This window comes from Mus pahari, chromosome 21 (genome assembly GCF_900095145.1).
Source record: "Mus pahari chromosome 21, PAHARI_EIJ_v1.1, whole genome shotgun sequence".
Lineage (NCBI taxonomy): Eukaryota > Metazoa > Chordata > Mammalia > Rodentia > Muridae > Mus > Mus pahari.
The window spans coordinates 30,431,608-30,446,899 of NC_034610.1; the positions used below are offsets into that span (position 1 = coordinate 30,431,608).

At 43.5% G+C, this 15,292-nt stretch overlaps 1 protein-coding gene and 1 pseudogene across 3 annotated transcripts in view; both read right to left on the reverse strand.

Annotated features, from left to right (window-relative positions):
• Positions 1 to 1,453, reverse strand: part of LOC110338154 — a 2,932-nt pseudogene extending 1,479 nt beyond the window's left edge.
• The window catches only part of Rgs17 (regulator of G protein signaling 17), an 87,013-nt gene that overhangs the window by 16,739 nt on the left and 54,982 nt on the right, over positions 1 to 15,292 (reverse strand). For all 3 annotated transcript variants that reach the window (XM_021221406.2, XM_029533023.1, XM_021221407.1), the window contains one exon: positions 14,034 to 14,177. In XM_021221406.2, coding sequence (XP_021077065.1) covers positions 14,034 to 14,177 — 144 coding nt within the window. The remainder of the gene's footprint in view (positions 1 to 14,033; positions 14,178 to 15,292) is intronic.

Sequence of the window (15,292 nt, forward strand, 5' to 3'; positions counted from 1 at the left end):
GATCTTGTTAGGGATGGTTATGAGCCACCATGTGGTTGCTGGGATTTGAACTCCGGACCTTCGGAAGAGCAGTCGGGTGCTCTTACCCACTGATAAACTCTTTCAATAAAGACCCACTAAGTGGTGGTAGTGCAAATCTTTAATCNCAACACTCAAAGGCAGAGGCAGCAGGAAGATCTGCGTTTCAGGCTAGCCTGGTCTACAAAGTGATTTCCAGGCCAGCCAAGGCTACACAGAGACACCCTGACTCAAAAAAACAGCAGCACAACAAAACCCAAAAACAAAACAAAAAAAAAAGCAAACAAAACCAATCTGAAGCTTTTTTTAAAAAAAATGTAAGTGATAGAGCTTTTCCTGGTCTCCCCCCTTTCTACACAATTCCATGAAGCAGTCACTAGTGAGTACAAGCTAAGCAGGCCTCTTGCTAGGTGACTGCAGTGGCTCAAAACAAGCTTTCGGAGTCCAACTAGCACGAGAACAACATCCCTGGAGCAGATGGGCCTGGCACAGAGCTGGGGACTAGACTCCAGTGAGCAGGATGACTTGAGAATCCACACTGANATTGGGTAGAACAAGTGGCAGGAAGGTTCCTTAAGGGCACATACAGCACTTTTTATTATTCCTCCAATATCCACCAGCCGGAACTACAGCCATAAACTTAAGCGCTTTCTCTTGCAGCACCGCCTCTGCCGGGTCCATAATCGCCCGGACTACTGGGTCTGCTCTCCGCTGGGGCCGCCCCTTTCGTGCCAGGCCGCAGCCAACGCAGCGCCCGGATCCCGCCTCCGTTAATAAAATTTTATCTACAACTTTTAAATCTATATCTCCATCCTCGGGGAAGTCTGGGTGACTATCACCAGAGCCATCTTTGGGGAATATTCCCCAGTCATCCCCGTCTTTCAGTTCTCCACATTCTGCAACAACACAGAATCTGGCAGGTTTTTCACCATTCACATCTACATTTTCAAGCATCCTTGCCACACCTAGTCCTTTTATTGCTTGACCAAATACCACACGTTTCCCATCCAAATGAGGAGTTGGAACTGTTGTGATAAAGAACTGAGAACCATTCTTATTGGGGCCGGCATTTGCCATGCTCAGCAAACCCTCCCGTTCATGCTTTATAATGAAAATTTTCATCTTCAAATTTTTCACCATAAATACTTTCTCCACCTGTCCCATTCTGATTTGAGAAGTCTCCACCCTGAATCATAAATTTCTTAATAATTCAGTGAAAAGGGCATCCTTTAAAATGGTGAGGCTTCCCAGTTGTAGATCCAGCTCCTTTTTCTCCTGTACACAATGCATGAAAATTTTCTGCAGTTTTGAGAACAATATCTGCAAACAATTCTAAAACAATTCATCCAACTCGCTCCCCACCAATGTCCGTGTCAAAGAAGACTCATGGGTTCTTGGAGTTGGAGGGCTTGGCTGCTGGGGGTGGGTGGGACATCTTTACTGCAGGTGCTGGGAAGTGGGACACAAGTACCTCGTGTGAGACTGGATCAGACTCTACCGCACCTCTATGTTATAAGCTGGTGATGCCAAGATCAACATTTCTTAATTTTCAGGAAGAGGGCGTCTTTGTTTTTCCTCAAAATGAAGAGAATTACTGGGACAAAACTACAGACAATATCATAAGATAAAAGCCAACCATCGGGCTCTTGTATTCTCAGAGTGGTTAAAAAGCTGTTTTGAGCTTCTCCTTCAACTTCACTGTCATTTTCTTTGAAATTTATAAGGAAGTTAGTGAAGGCTTTTGTAGAAAAACAAGTACCTTGGGTTGAGCAGGGCAAATCAACGCTGGCTTAGTGAACAGACGCTGTCTTGGAAATGGAGTGTGCATAATCATCCTACCCTTTAAATGTACCCATTAGACTGCAGCTCGGGTTTGTGATTTAGATAGTGTTCCTGCCATGATCAGCAGGGTGGAAACGTTACTGAGCTAGCAGCTGACACGCAGAAATGTGTTTGATACTTGGCAGGGGCATTGACTCGTCATTCATGCCTAGACTGGGGCTTCCCAGTTAGCACGAATGTGGTTTTCTGTGGAGTGGAAGTGGGGACACGTTTGGGGACACACCTAATTAACGATAACAGTGTTAGGCTGTAGAGTGTAGAATATGGAATTTGCAAGGCTCTGAGGGTTTTCTGGCTGTGCGGTACACCTTTCGAGAACCCAAGAGAAGAAAATGCGGTGACGGAGAATGCAGGAACCGTGTGGGTTACATCAACCAGCAGCGTACTAAGGAGAACACTGGCACACATACAAATGGGCAAATCTTACAACGTCCAGGAAATCCCTTGTGCACTGAGGCTTGTGAGGAGGTCAGAAGAACCGTGGTCACGGATTATCCCTGAGAAGACCAAGGGTTAAAAGGTTTATATGTACACTGGGAGCTATGCTCTTGCTGAACAACCTTGTGGACCTGTGATCAAGTACCAGCAGCCAGGTAAAAAAGCGTGGTACACAGCTGTAATCCCACTGATAGGGAGGCAGAGGCATCCCCGAGGCTCCTCAGTCTTCTAGCCTAGCCTCATTATTGAGCACCAGGGCTCAATGTTAGGCTCTATTTCAACAAACATGGTAGACGGCTCTTGAGGAAAGACAATTGAGGTTAACCTCTGGCTTTTGTATATGCACATGAACATACATGCAGGTTCACACACATGTGAACACGTGTGTGCGCACATGCAGATTAGTTTAGGCTCTCAATCACGTCTCACTAAGGGAGTAGCCAGAGGGCTTAAGTGGGTTGTCATCAGCTTCATGTTCATACTTGACAAACTGGGACAAGCCAGATTTGTCTAGTCCCAGGTTGGCTAGTCTTTCCCTATCTCAGGTTGCCTCCCAAAAGTCAATTTTATTAAGGAAAAAAATATCATGAGGTTTGTGTGTGTGTGTGTGTGTGTGTGTGTGTGATCCTTGAAGTATGACAGGATAGCTTCTACTCACAGTGAAACCCATGGGGCTACCATTGTACTACCACCTATAGAATGAATAATTGGAAAGTCTCCATATTTTGTGTAATATATTTGGTTTTATTAAAAAAATACAACCCGATAATGGTAGGTATTTGGTTTCTACTTAGCAATAGATACTGCCATCTGTCCATGACATGGATGGCCATATATCCCATAGAGATATAAATACAAATATGTATATGCTAATTAATATTGATTATGAGTTTGACACCATCTAAGCATCACCTAGGAGACAATGCTCTGTGAATGCCTGGTAGGGAGCATGTAGATTAGGTCAAACTCGGGTCATGCTTGTGAGAGCGTCTCTTAATTAGGTTGAGTCACATGGGAAGATCCATCCTAAAGGCAGGCAGTACCAGTCGCTGAGGTTAGATCCTCAGTGGATAAAAGGACAAATCCAGCAGGATGCTGGCATGATTCTCTCTAGTCCCTCTCTGTCTCCCCCGACTGCACATGCGGTCATCTCTCCCATCGGATAGACTGTTATTGCATACTTACACATCTGCTGTATGTCTCTATAAGGTTGGTCTCGTCTTCTACCACCTGGGGGATGGAACTCACACTTGATGGCAGGTGCCTTTACCCACTAAACCATCTCACCAGCCTATTGGGCCAGGACTCTGGGCATCTGTACTGGCAGGTGACATTTCAGACTTTCCTCAGAGAGGCTACCATTCCATGTCATATCTCTTCCTTCCCCCCTGTCTTCAATGGCCTCCTCCTCATGTTACTCTCCCTGGTACCCTGCACTGCCTCTCTAAGGAGCTTGACACAGGCTGCTTCTCCTACACATGCCACAGGGTAAGGCAGTGGAGGAGGACAGCATCTTTCTTCCAAAGCCAATGATGAGGTGCCCTCTGACTCCCCTCTGGGTCCTTTCCTCTCATGGCACTGCTGTACAGCCTTTTCTCTCTGCCTGTCCCCAACTCCTCTCACACCATGTAAACCACTGTTGCAGTCACTCTGGTCAGGGCATTTGGTTTGTTCTGCACTGAACTAGCTAACGTATGTCGGGAGGCGCTTTAGCTCCCAAGATGGCTTCCCCATTAGCTGAGCTGATACAAATTAATCGTTCTGTTCTTTTGCATTATTGCTTCTCCCTTTATTCTATTTAATATGCCATGCACAATACTTTTATCTGTTAGCAGTAAGTATTCTCAACATCTGAGCCACCTCTTCAGCCACAGAAGAAATATATTTTTTTCTTTTGTAAATTAAATTTCTTTTTTTATTACATATTTTCTTTATTTACATTTCAAATGCTATCCTGAAAGTTCCCTATACCCTCCCCCCACCCTGCTCCCCTACCTACCCACTCCCACTTCTTGATCCTGGCATTCCCCTGTACTGAGGCATATAAAGTTCGCAAGACCTAGGGGCCTCTCTTCCCAATGATGGCTGACTAGGCTATCCTCTGCTACATATGCAGCTAGAGACACGAGCTCTGGGGCTACTGGTTAGTTCATATTGTTGTTCCACCTATAGGGTTGCAGACCCCTTCAGCCCCTTGCATATCCCATTTTTAATGGGGTTATTTGAATTTCTGGAGTCCAGCTTCTTGAGCTCTTTGTATTTATTAGTTATTTGTCATCTATCAGATTTAATGGCAGATGAAATATACTTGTGATAGACATAGGTCAATTTAATTCTTATTCTGACAGTGTCATAGCACACCAGGAGCCGGTCAGGTCTGTTTTACATGTGATGAGAAGCAGCCATAATACTGAGGTCTTTAAAGGGCTAAGCTTGGTAACTAAAACAAATACCGATGTTTGGATGGTCTAATGACTTTCTTCTCTGCCACCGTGGAGGAGCAGGGACATCCTGGTGAACAAGTGCTGAGAAGACAAAGCGCGCCAAAAGACAAAAGCCTTGTGACTTAATAAGTGAATGCTGCAGAGGAGTTCCAGAGTCCTAACGCCCAGTCTTGGGCGCCTGTATATGGACTAGGAGACGCACCATCCATTGGTAACCAGCCTCTTGACCGCGTAAAGTTCACAAAGCTGCTAAGAGCTACTCAGAAAATTCCCCCACATCCTTGTGGGATGGAGTTCCAAGCCTCGACCTCTATGTAAGCTACGTTCACGATGATCCTGTTGTGGGCGCTTTAGAAACTCTGTGCAGAGCAAATCAGTGTTTGTAAGTGGCTCACTCCATGCAAGATGAGTCAGCTCTCTGGGGGCCGCTGGGTACACAGGAGACACTTGGTTTGTTTAGTTACCTCTGATGAGGTGATTCAGCTCGCACATTGCGAGTCTGAGTATTTCCAGGGAGTCGTTTCTTCACCATGGCGTAGACTTGGATATTTTGTTTTCTTTTTCAAAAAATATCCTTTGGCTTTGAAAGCATGCATCTTAGTGTTTGCATTGGCAGGGAGCTCAAGCGTGGCAGCATTAGAGGATAAAATTCTTTTTGCACTGCTTTGAACTACAGAGGCTACGGCACTTGTTAAAAAAGGAGGGACAACCCAAAGCACGCTTGTGAAGGTCCCAACGTTTACTTAGCGAGATCTATCCCACGGTCTGGGAATTCTGGGAACCAACGCATCTAAATGGAAGACAATTTTGGTTTCAAAGGACGAGCTACTTTACTAAATTTATTCTGTGACCAATTGTCCCTACAAAGAATCTAGTGTCGCTGGCCAAATCCAGTGAGCAATACCCCAAGTAGCATTCAAGATTGTGAGTTAGTCTGGGAAAGCTGTATTTATCAGTAGCTCACATATCAAACCAGAATGCCACATTTGTAAGTGCCATGCTATGGGGACTAGTCAGTGCACTGGATATTAAGAGGCCTGCCATCTAAACCCACCTTTATAGCAGGCATGTTTTCAGAACTATGAGATTAAAATATATATCCATCATCATCATCATCATCGCTACCACCACCATCATTTGTTTTCTTTAAGTGAAGGTAGCTTTGCTTCAAACAAAGGGCTTTTTTTTCCTTTGTTTTTGTTATGTTTTGCTTTTGGATTTTTTAAGACAGGGTTTCCCTGGCTGTCCTAAAACTTACTCTGTAGACCAGGCTGGCCTCGAACTCAAAGATCTACCCGCTTCTGCCTCCTGAGTGCTGGCATTAAAGACATGTGCTACCACCCCTGGTTCAAATGAAAGTTTCTATTTAAGTGTGTCAGTTATTGTTCCCATTGCTACAGCCAAATACCTGACAGAAGGAGTGTAGAGAGGAGAGTTTTACTTTGAACCTCAATCTCAGAGGACTTTAATTCATCATAGCAGGGAAGGCATGCCAGCCAAAACAGTTTCTGTACAGATGGGGACGGTCTGGCCAGTGTTCCCTCTAGTACAAGCAGGAAGCAGAGAGAGAGAGGTAGACTTGAATCAGCTGCACAATAGCCTTTAAAGGTCCACACCAACCAGCCCCCATGTCTGCCAGCTAAGCCTTACTTTTTTAAGGGTAATGCAGCATCCGAAATAGGGTCATCAGTCAGTGATGAAATATATGAATCTTTAGGGAATATTTTATCTGCAAATCACAACACTAAGTCTAACACTATAATACCCAGAGGAAGGGCAACTCTGTGGAAAATGGAAACTGAAAATGGGAGCTCAGGAGGGCTTTGGTCGGGAGCCTCTCACTCATGTATTCCCTAGAGCCATGACCTGACTTCGTCTTCTGTCAATTTGATACAAGCTAGAGTCATCTTGAAAGAGGGAACCTTGATTGAGAAAAATCTCCCCATCAGATTGGTCTGCCAGCAAGCCTGTAATACAGTTTTTCTTTTCGATTGGAGATCGACATGGGAGGATCCAGCTCACTGTGGGAGGTGTCACTGCTGGGCTTGTGGTCCTGGGTTCTATAAGAAAGCAGGCTGAGTAAGCCATGAGGAGCAAGCCAGTAAGCAGCATCCATCCCTCCATGGCCTCTGACTTCAGCTCCTGCCTCCAGGTTCCTCCCTTACTTGAGTTCCTGCCCTGACTTCTCTCAGAGATGGGCAGTTACCCAGAAGTATAAGATGAAGTACATTTCCTCCCCAAGTTGCTTTTGGACGCAGTGCTTTATCACAGTGATAGAAATCTTCGGTAAGACACTGATGATCAGTCGTTGTCAAACAAGGAGCATGTGAACATCGGGGACTGGTAGATCATGGCTCTTGAGTTCTAATTTTTTTTTTTTAGATATTTTCTTTATTTACATATCAAATGTTACCCCCCTTTCCTAGTTTCCCCTCCGAAAATCCCCTATCCTCTCCCCATTCCCATCCCCCTGTTCCCCAACCTATACACTCCCATTTCTGGTCCTGGAATTCCCCTATATTGGAGCATAGAGCCTTCTCAGGACCAAGGACCTCTCCTCCCATTGATGACTGACTAGGCCATCCTCTGCTACATATATAGCTAAAGCCACAAGTTTCATCATGTGTTTTCTTTGATTGGTGGTATAGTTCCAAGGAGCTCTGGGGGTACTGGTTAGTTCATATTGATGTTCCTCCTATGGGGCTTTAGACCCCTTCAGCTCCCTGTGTACTTTCTCTGGCTCCTTCATTGGGGACCTTGTGCTCCATCCAATGGATGACTGTGAATATCCACTTGTGTATTTGCCAGGCACTGGCAGAGCCTCACAGGAGACAGCTATATCAGGCTCCTGTCAGCAGGTTCTTGTTGGCATCTGCCTAGTGTTTGGGTGTGGTGGTTTCTATGGGGCAGTCTCTGGATGGTTGTTCCTTCTATCTCAGCTCCAAAGTTTGTCTTTGTAACTCCTTCCATGGGTATTTTGTTCCCTATTCTAAGAAGGAACGAAGTACCCACACTTTGGTCTTCCTTCTTCTTGAGTTTCATGTGTTTTGCAAATTGTATCTTGGGTATTCTAAGTTTCTGGGCTAATATCCTCCAGATCCATCCATTTGCCTAAGAATTTCATAAATTCATTGTTTTTAAATAGCTGAGTAGTACTCCATTGTGTAAATGTGCCACATTTTCTGTATCCATTCTTCTGTTGATGGACATCTTGGTTCTTTCCAGCTTCTGGTTATTATAAATAAGGCTGCTATGAACATAGTGGAGCATGTGTCCTTATTACCAGTTGGAACATCTTCTGGGTATATGCCCAGGAGAGGTATTGTTGGATCTTCTGGTAGTGCTATGTCCAATTTTCTGAGGAACTGCCAAACTTATTTCCAGAGTGGTTGTAACAGCTTGCAATCCCACTTTGGGTTCTAATTTTTAATCTCTCCTGCTTAGTGGACACCATTAAAAACAGCCAGGCATTCAAGAGGTGATTAGCACCCAGTGACTTTGGGGTGAAACTAGCCCAAATTATTACTTTTATTATTTTTATTTATTTATTTATTCATTCATTCATTTTACATCCAGAAGGTGGAGACCCCCATGAGTAGCCCCCTACCCTGGCATATTAAGTGTCTGAAGGGTTAGCCATATCCTCTCCCACTGAGGCCTAAGAAGGCAGCCCACTTAGGGGAATGGATTCCATGGACAGGTAATAGTTTTAGGGACAACCCTAACTCTAGCTGTTGAAGGACCTACATGAAGACTGAGATGCACATCTGCTATACATGTGCTGGGATCCTCTGCCAAGCTCCTTGGGTATGCTCTTTGGTTGGGTAAGCCTAAATTATTTTAATGAAACCTCTGCTATTGTGAGAGGGGTTTCACAGAGCACTTGAATTTTAGCTTTAAGGTCAAAATATTGAAAGTTTTACTCTGTGATCTTCTTTGTGCCCCCCTCTTTTTTTTTTTTTTTTTTTTTTTTTTTTTTTTCGAGACAGGGTTTCTCTGTATCAACTTAGTTGTCCTGGAACTCACTTTGTAGACCAGGCTGGCCTCAAACTCAGAAATCCGCCTGCCTCTGCCTCCCGAGTGCTGGGATTAAAGGCGTGTGCCACCATGCCTGGCTCTTTGTGCCCCGTATGTGAGCAAACACCTAAGTTCCGAGTCCCCGGGGCACTTGTACAGATGCTATCTTACGTGCAAGTTTCTCAGCAACTTCTATATTTCCACACTGTGCTGACAGCTGGTGGTGAGGAGACGGCGGGTCCTCAGTTCAAAAAAATATCATTCTAGCTAAAAGAGTAAGTCAGGGCTAACCTCGAACCCCTTCAGATGAGTGGTTCTGTCAAGGTTCCTGCCCTGCCTTTTTTTTTTTTTTTTTTTCTTGCAGAAAAGGCTCAGTTCATGTGCAGATTTTGTTCACTGTACTTAGGGCATTTGTGGCCCATTTATAAGACAGCTGAAGGACATAAACCTCATTTTCTTGTCATTCCTTCTTGAAATGGAGACCATGAAGGCACAAAAGAAAGAGACTTCATTAAGGAAGAAAGTGGCTCTTTCAGAAGGAGACAGACAGTTCATTCTGATCGTGACGGAGTATGCCACGCTCTGGACTTGGGGGAAGCTGGAGTGATACCCAGCAGGTGTGCACAACGCCGCATCGATCGCTACAGTACAGTGCTGATGATGTCACAAGGAGGGTTAAGTTAAAAACCGAGAGTCGGGCTGTCAGTGAAGGAGGAGCAGACATGCAGACTTGAAAGAAACTCGGTGTGAAGCTACAGTAAAGTGTTTACATTTATTCCTAGACATAGACATTTATTTTTTCAGTCCTTTATTTCCTTTATTTCAGTCCTTTATTCCCTTCCATGGTGACAGTTGTTTCAGGTTTTGATTCCTAACGCTTTTCAGGCTCTAAATCACTTTTTTTCCCATGGTGCTTTTTGTTCTGATCTTTTCACCTAGCCTGGGAATTTTAAAGAACGTTTCTCTCTCTCTCTCTCTCTCTCTCTCTCTCTCTCTCTCTCTCTCTCTCTCTCTCTTTCTCCCTTTCTTTTTTCTTTCAAGTTTCTCACTCAAAAAAGAGCCGTTATAATGTTCTTTCCTAAATTCAAAGTGCAAAGATAATAAAATTCTAAAAAGAAAACTAATGAGTAAAGAAACAATGTTTTTATCTGCAATTATGTAAACAATATATAATTAAGCTCTGTAGTGCAAGGCAATTGGATTTTTGCACTTTCTGAAAACAACAAACTGCTTATATCTGGAGAGATAAATATCACAAGGGGTGGGGAGAGCTGAGAAAGAGAAGGTGAGGGGTGAATATAGTCAGGGTATATGGTGCACTTGTACAAAAAGGTCTTTAAGGAATCTAGCACTATGTACAATGAATATAAATGATAAAAATTTCATGTAGGGGCTGGTGAGATGGCTCAGTGGGTAAGAGCACCCGACTGCTCTTCCAAAGGTCCGGAGTTCAAATCCCAGCAACCACATGGTGGCTCACAACCATCCGTAACAAGATCTGACGCCCTCTTCTGGAGTGTCTGAAGACAGCTACAGTGTACTTACATATAATAAATAAATAAATCTTAAAAAAAAATTTCATGTAAAAAGAGAAACTCCCTGGCACGTGCCTTACATGGTTTGTAAATGTGTAAAGTATAATTTTAAATCCTAGGCACGGGCAATTATGACCTGTTGCTGACAAGTACAGTTTGTATCAGGCTCTAGTCTCAGACTAGCCAATGGAACACCCAGGCAACGCATCATGTCTCTGGGGTGGGGGGTGGGGTGTCTAAAATATGGTGTTGACAGCTGAGGCAGCTTCTCAATGCTACCTTGCTCTTAATCCTTTGTCTGTGTTTTGTGGCAATTTGATGCTTATGAATGAGTTGAAGCATTTGATTATTCGATACATACAGTCACACAGATGTCTATATGGCAATGGAATCAAATCTTGTGGTGAATAGTTACATACTAAGGTCAGGAAAAGACCTTAGGTAACAGTGGTCCATGATTATAATGGAGCTTAAAGATCCCTCTCTTAGTGACATCATTCCTACTGTTGCGTTGTGGTGGAACACATTATCCGCTCATCTGTGATGATCCTGATGCAAGCAACCACCTGTCCTGTCGGTCACATGGGCACACAGCACATGGAACTGGGTGTAGAACACACTTCCTAGTGAATAACTATGCTGTTATCAATTTTTTCGTATTTACTAAATTGTACTTTTTATTAGTAGAGTACACTAATACATACGATGTCATGGGGCTGGAGAGAGAGGTGGCTCAGCAGTCAGGAGCACTGGATGCTCTTTGGAGGCATCCATGTTCACATCCCAGCACCCACACAGTGGCTCACAACCATCTATAACTCCAGTTCAAGGGGAGTCTGGTGCCCTCTTATGGCTTCTGCAGGTACTGCATGCATGTGGTACACAGCCATACAGACAAAACACTCACATAATTAGATAAAATAAAAATATGCCTTTAATCCCAGCACTCGGGAGGCAGAGGCAGGCGGATTTCTGAGTTCGAGGCCAGCCTGGTCTACAAAGTAAGTTCCAGGTCAGCCAGGGCTATACAGAGAAACCCTGTCTCGAAAAACCAAAATAAATAAATAAATAAAAATAAATAAATAAATAAATAAATAAATAAATAAATAAATAATATCACTCATCAAAACAATACTAGGAGCCATCCTGGCAGTATCCATCTCTTGCCTCCAAAGTCCTCAAAGAGTCACATGGAGTGATTGTCCTACACCATCTAGGTTTGTTCAGGTGCAAAATATAAAGCTACTTCAATGGAGAAACAGCCCTAGTTATGGTTTTCAGAATACAACCCTGTTGTTAAAATGACAAATGTCAGTATGAATTAGACATCTAACAGAGTGGAAACCCAATTTCAAGATTATTGTACAGTGTTTGAATTCTGAAAACAATGATGAATTGGGGAGCTAGAGAGGTAATGTAGTGATTAAGAGCACTGGCTGCGGGCTGGTGAGATGGCTCAGTGGGTAAGAGCACCCGACTGCTCTTCCAAAGGTCCTGAGTTCAAATCCTAGCAACCACATGGTGGCTCACAAGCATCCATAACAAGATCTGACGCCCTCTTCTGGAGTGTCTGAAGACAGCTACAGTTTATTTACATATAATAAATAAATAAATCTTTAAAAAGAAAGAAAAAAAGAACACTGGCTGCTCTCCCAGATGAGCTGGGTTTGATTCTCAGCACCCACATGACAGCTCACAACTATCTGCAACTCCAGTCCCTGGGGATCTGACACCATCTCCTGGTTTTTCTGGGTACTAGTGAGGCACATGATGCATGCAGGCAAAATATCCACACACATAAAAATAAGTTTAAAAAAAAAAAAGCAAAATAAAACTAAGTTTTACCAGGTAAATAAAATAATAATCTCAGGGGCAAAGTGAACATGAGAAATAGAAACACAACTTTGCACTGTGCAATTGTATTCCCAATGCTTATACAGAATTGTGTGTGTATATGATGTGCATGTGTGCGTGCACACATGTATGAAGACATGAATGCACATGTGTGCGTACGCAGGCATGCATGTGCTGGGGCAGGAGTGTCAACTCTCTACAGCTGCCTTGCTCCCCTCCCCATGTTGACTCCAGAGATCAAGCTCAGGTCACGAGGCTCACATGGCAAGCCCTTTTGCCTGCAGAGCTATCTTGCTGGCCCCACATGCTGGTTTTTAAATTTTGCACTACATTCTCTGAACGTATTTTATTATTCCCACTTGCAACTTTCCATTGCCTGGGGAGCAAAATCACATTAACTGCCTACTCCGTGTCATTTGCTCCCCTTAGCGCACCACACGTAGCATCTCATTTAATTTTATAGCTTTATGAGGTATGGCTTCACATTAGTTATTTGACAGATAAGGATTGTGAGGACCAGAAAGATGAACTAATTTGCTACTGGTCACGCAGTTGGGAACAGATAAGATACAGTATGATCTCTGGCAGTCCGACTTAAGAACTCCCATCCTGCCTCACTAAGTCCTTCATGGGGCTAAGACGTGTGCTGAACAGTCTCTGCAGTGTGCACAAGAAACAAACTTTACCCAACTATGACAGAGACTTGCAACCCCACCTAGAGTTTTCCTTTCTCCATCTGAAATTGAAATTTGAAATTAATCATGGATGACTTTCCCTAGCAGAGACTCGCCGTCCAGAAAGCAAATTTTATACTCATAAAAACTACCTTCTAACCCTTCCTGGTATCTGGAGGTTTTCTGAACTGCAGTATTCTGAGCGGCAGCTTTATTTTTATTTTTATTTATTTATTTATTTATTTATTTATTTATTTATTTTTGTTTTTTTTTTTTTTTTGAGACAGGGTTTCTCTGCATAGCCCTGGCTGTCCTGGAACTCACTTTGTAGACCAGGCTGGCCTCGAACTCAGAAATCCACCTGCCTCTGCCTCCCGAGTGCTGGGATTAAAGGCGTGTGCCACCACACCCAGCTCATGTAACTCTGATGATTTTTTTATTGACTGATGGTCTCTTGAAGTACACTTTGGGAATCTGGACCTGGAACGAGACCTGTATCATGGAGACTTAGCATAAGGCGGGGCCTTGGTGACCAGCTGGTCTTTCTTACTATGGACTGAGTAAACAAAAGAATAAACAGATATCTTGCAGCTTGTCAGTGTTAGCTTATAGCTTCTGGCTCCAATATCAGAGATTTTAGTTGACCGGCTTGATCTCCCTTCCAAGCACTGCGTCTGACCTTTCAGATTGTTGGTCTGAGTCCCTCCCTCTTCACTCCATGCCTTTGTTGGCAAGAGCACTATGGCTGAGGCTATCATCCTGATTCACAGTGCCATGACTATGCAACCGAGTGACCAATCCCTATTCATGTGATGAAAAAAGTTAAAAATAAAAACAAAAATCCCCACCACACTTAACACTGTGTGCAATAGTACTGGGTAGTTCCTTAATATTCCAAGTTCTTGAACCACCAGTACACTGTGGTTTAGTAATAGGCAATCCTAAAATTATAATCTTATTTTTCACCCATAGCCATAAGATGCATGCACAGAAGAAAACATGACATGAAACAAATTTCCATTATTTACCTGACCATCATTTTAAAGGTAGGTTCTGAGGGGGTTAATTTTGCTTTTGGAGATGTGTGTCTTACATCAGTGATGGTCTACAGTAATTCCTCTGTACACCGTGGGCAAAGAGAACAGGTTGAGAACTTTCTGTGGGATGGAGGTTTGGCACACGGGCTTAGATTGGATCTAGTGTCGACCTACCAGGAGCAGCTGCAGCAGCAGCACCAGCAGAAGCAGCAGGTGTTGTTGGGTCTTTGGTTTCCAGGCGCTTGAGACACAGCCTGTGTTCCTTCATTTTGTGACTGCTGCCGTTTTCTCATGTCAGCTGCTTCAGAACCCAACTGGCTAAAGGGAGACAGAAAATATTAAGGCATGAGGAGCCTTGGTAAAGGCAAGTGAAGGGAAACACTATTAGACACAATGCATCAGAAATGGAAAACCCAAAGCAAGCTCAGTAGTCAGAACCACTGGCTGTTCTTGCAGAGGACCCAGGTCAATTCCCAGTACCCACAAGGGACTCTCAAGCAGCCTGGAACTCCAGTTCCAGGAGACATCAGATGCCCTCTTCTGGCCCCGGTGGGCACCGCACACAGATGGCACACATACTAACAAGCAGTCAAAACACTCATGCACATAAAATAAAATAAATAAATCTAAAATGATATCTTAAAAAAATCTACAAGAAATAAGTCATAGTGCCAAGGAATATATAGAGCATGCAGTAAAGATAAAAGCAAAAGATTAAAGCATAAGAAGATGGGCCCAAGTAGAGGGGAAATAGAGAGGCCCCAGCACACACTTAAAAATATTTTTAGCCTAAAGATAGAAGTAATGGACTGTCAGTGAAGTGATATGTTAAAGGGACTTAGCTAGGAACTTCTCAGAAGAAAGCAAAACAGAGACTCAAAGTGAAAGAACACCATACATGCTGAGCAGGATGAACGAAATGAAACTAAGCTCACGCTTATACATATTATAGTAAACCCCAAATTTACAAAGCTGAGGGGGGAATATGGAATTAATAGCACAGAAATATGAGTTTGATTGACAGTAAGCTGTTAACAGGCTTGGTAACAGGGAAGAAAATAATGTTTTCCCTATGCTGAGAGTGTGGCATTCCGTAATTTTATATTCACCTAAACACAGCTCCAGGAGTGGGGATTATTTCTGACGGATTCACTCAGCGTGTTACTCTGTGTTATAATACACTCTATTGCTGGACTCTAGTCAGAGGCAAACAAAGTCAGAGGGAGGGAGCTGCGGCATGCCAACAATTAAGCACTGAACTGGAAAATAGGACAGCAGACTTAACGACTAGCTATGGGAAGCCCCCAAAGTTTCTCTGTTTAGAAAGAATCAGAAGTAAATTTAAGGGGCTGGTGAGATGGCTCAGTGGGTAAGAGCACCCGACTGCTCTTCCAAAGGTCCAGAGTTCAAATCCCAGCAACCACATGATGGCT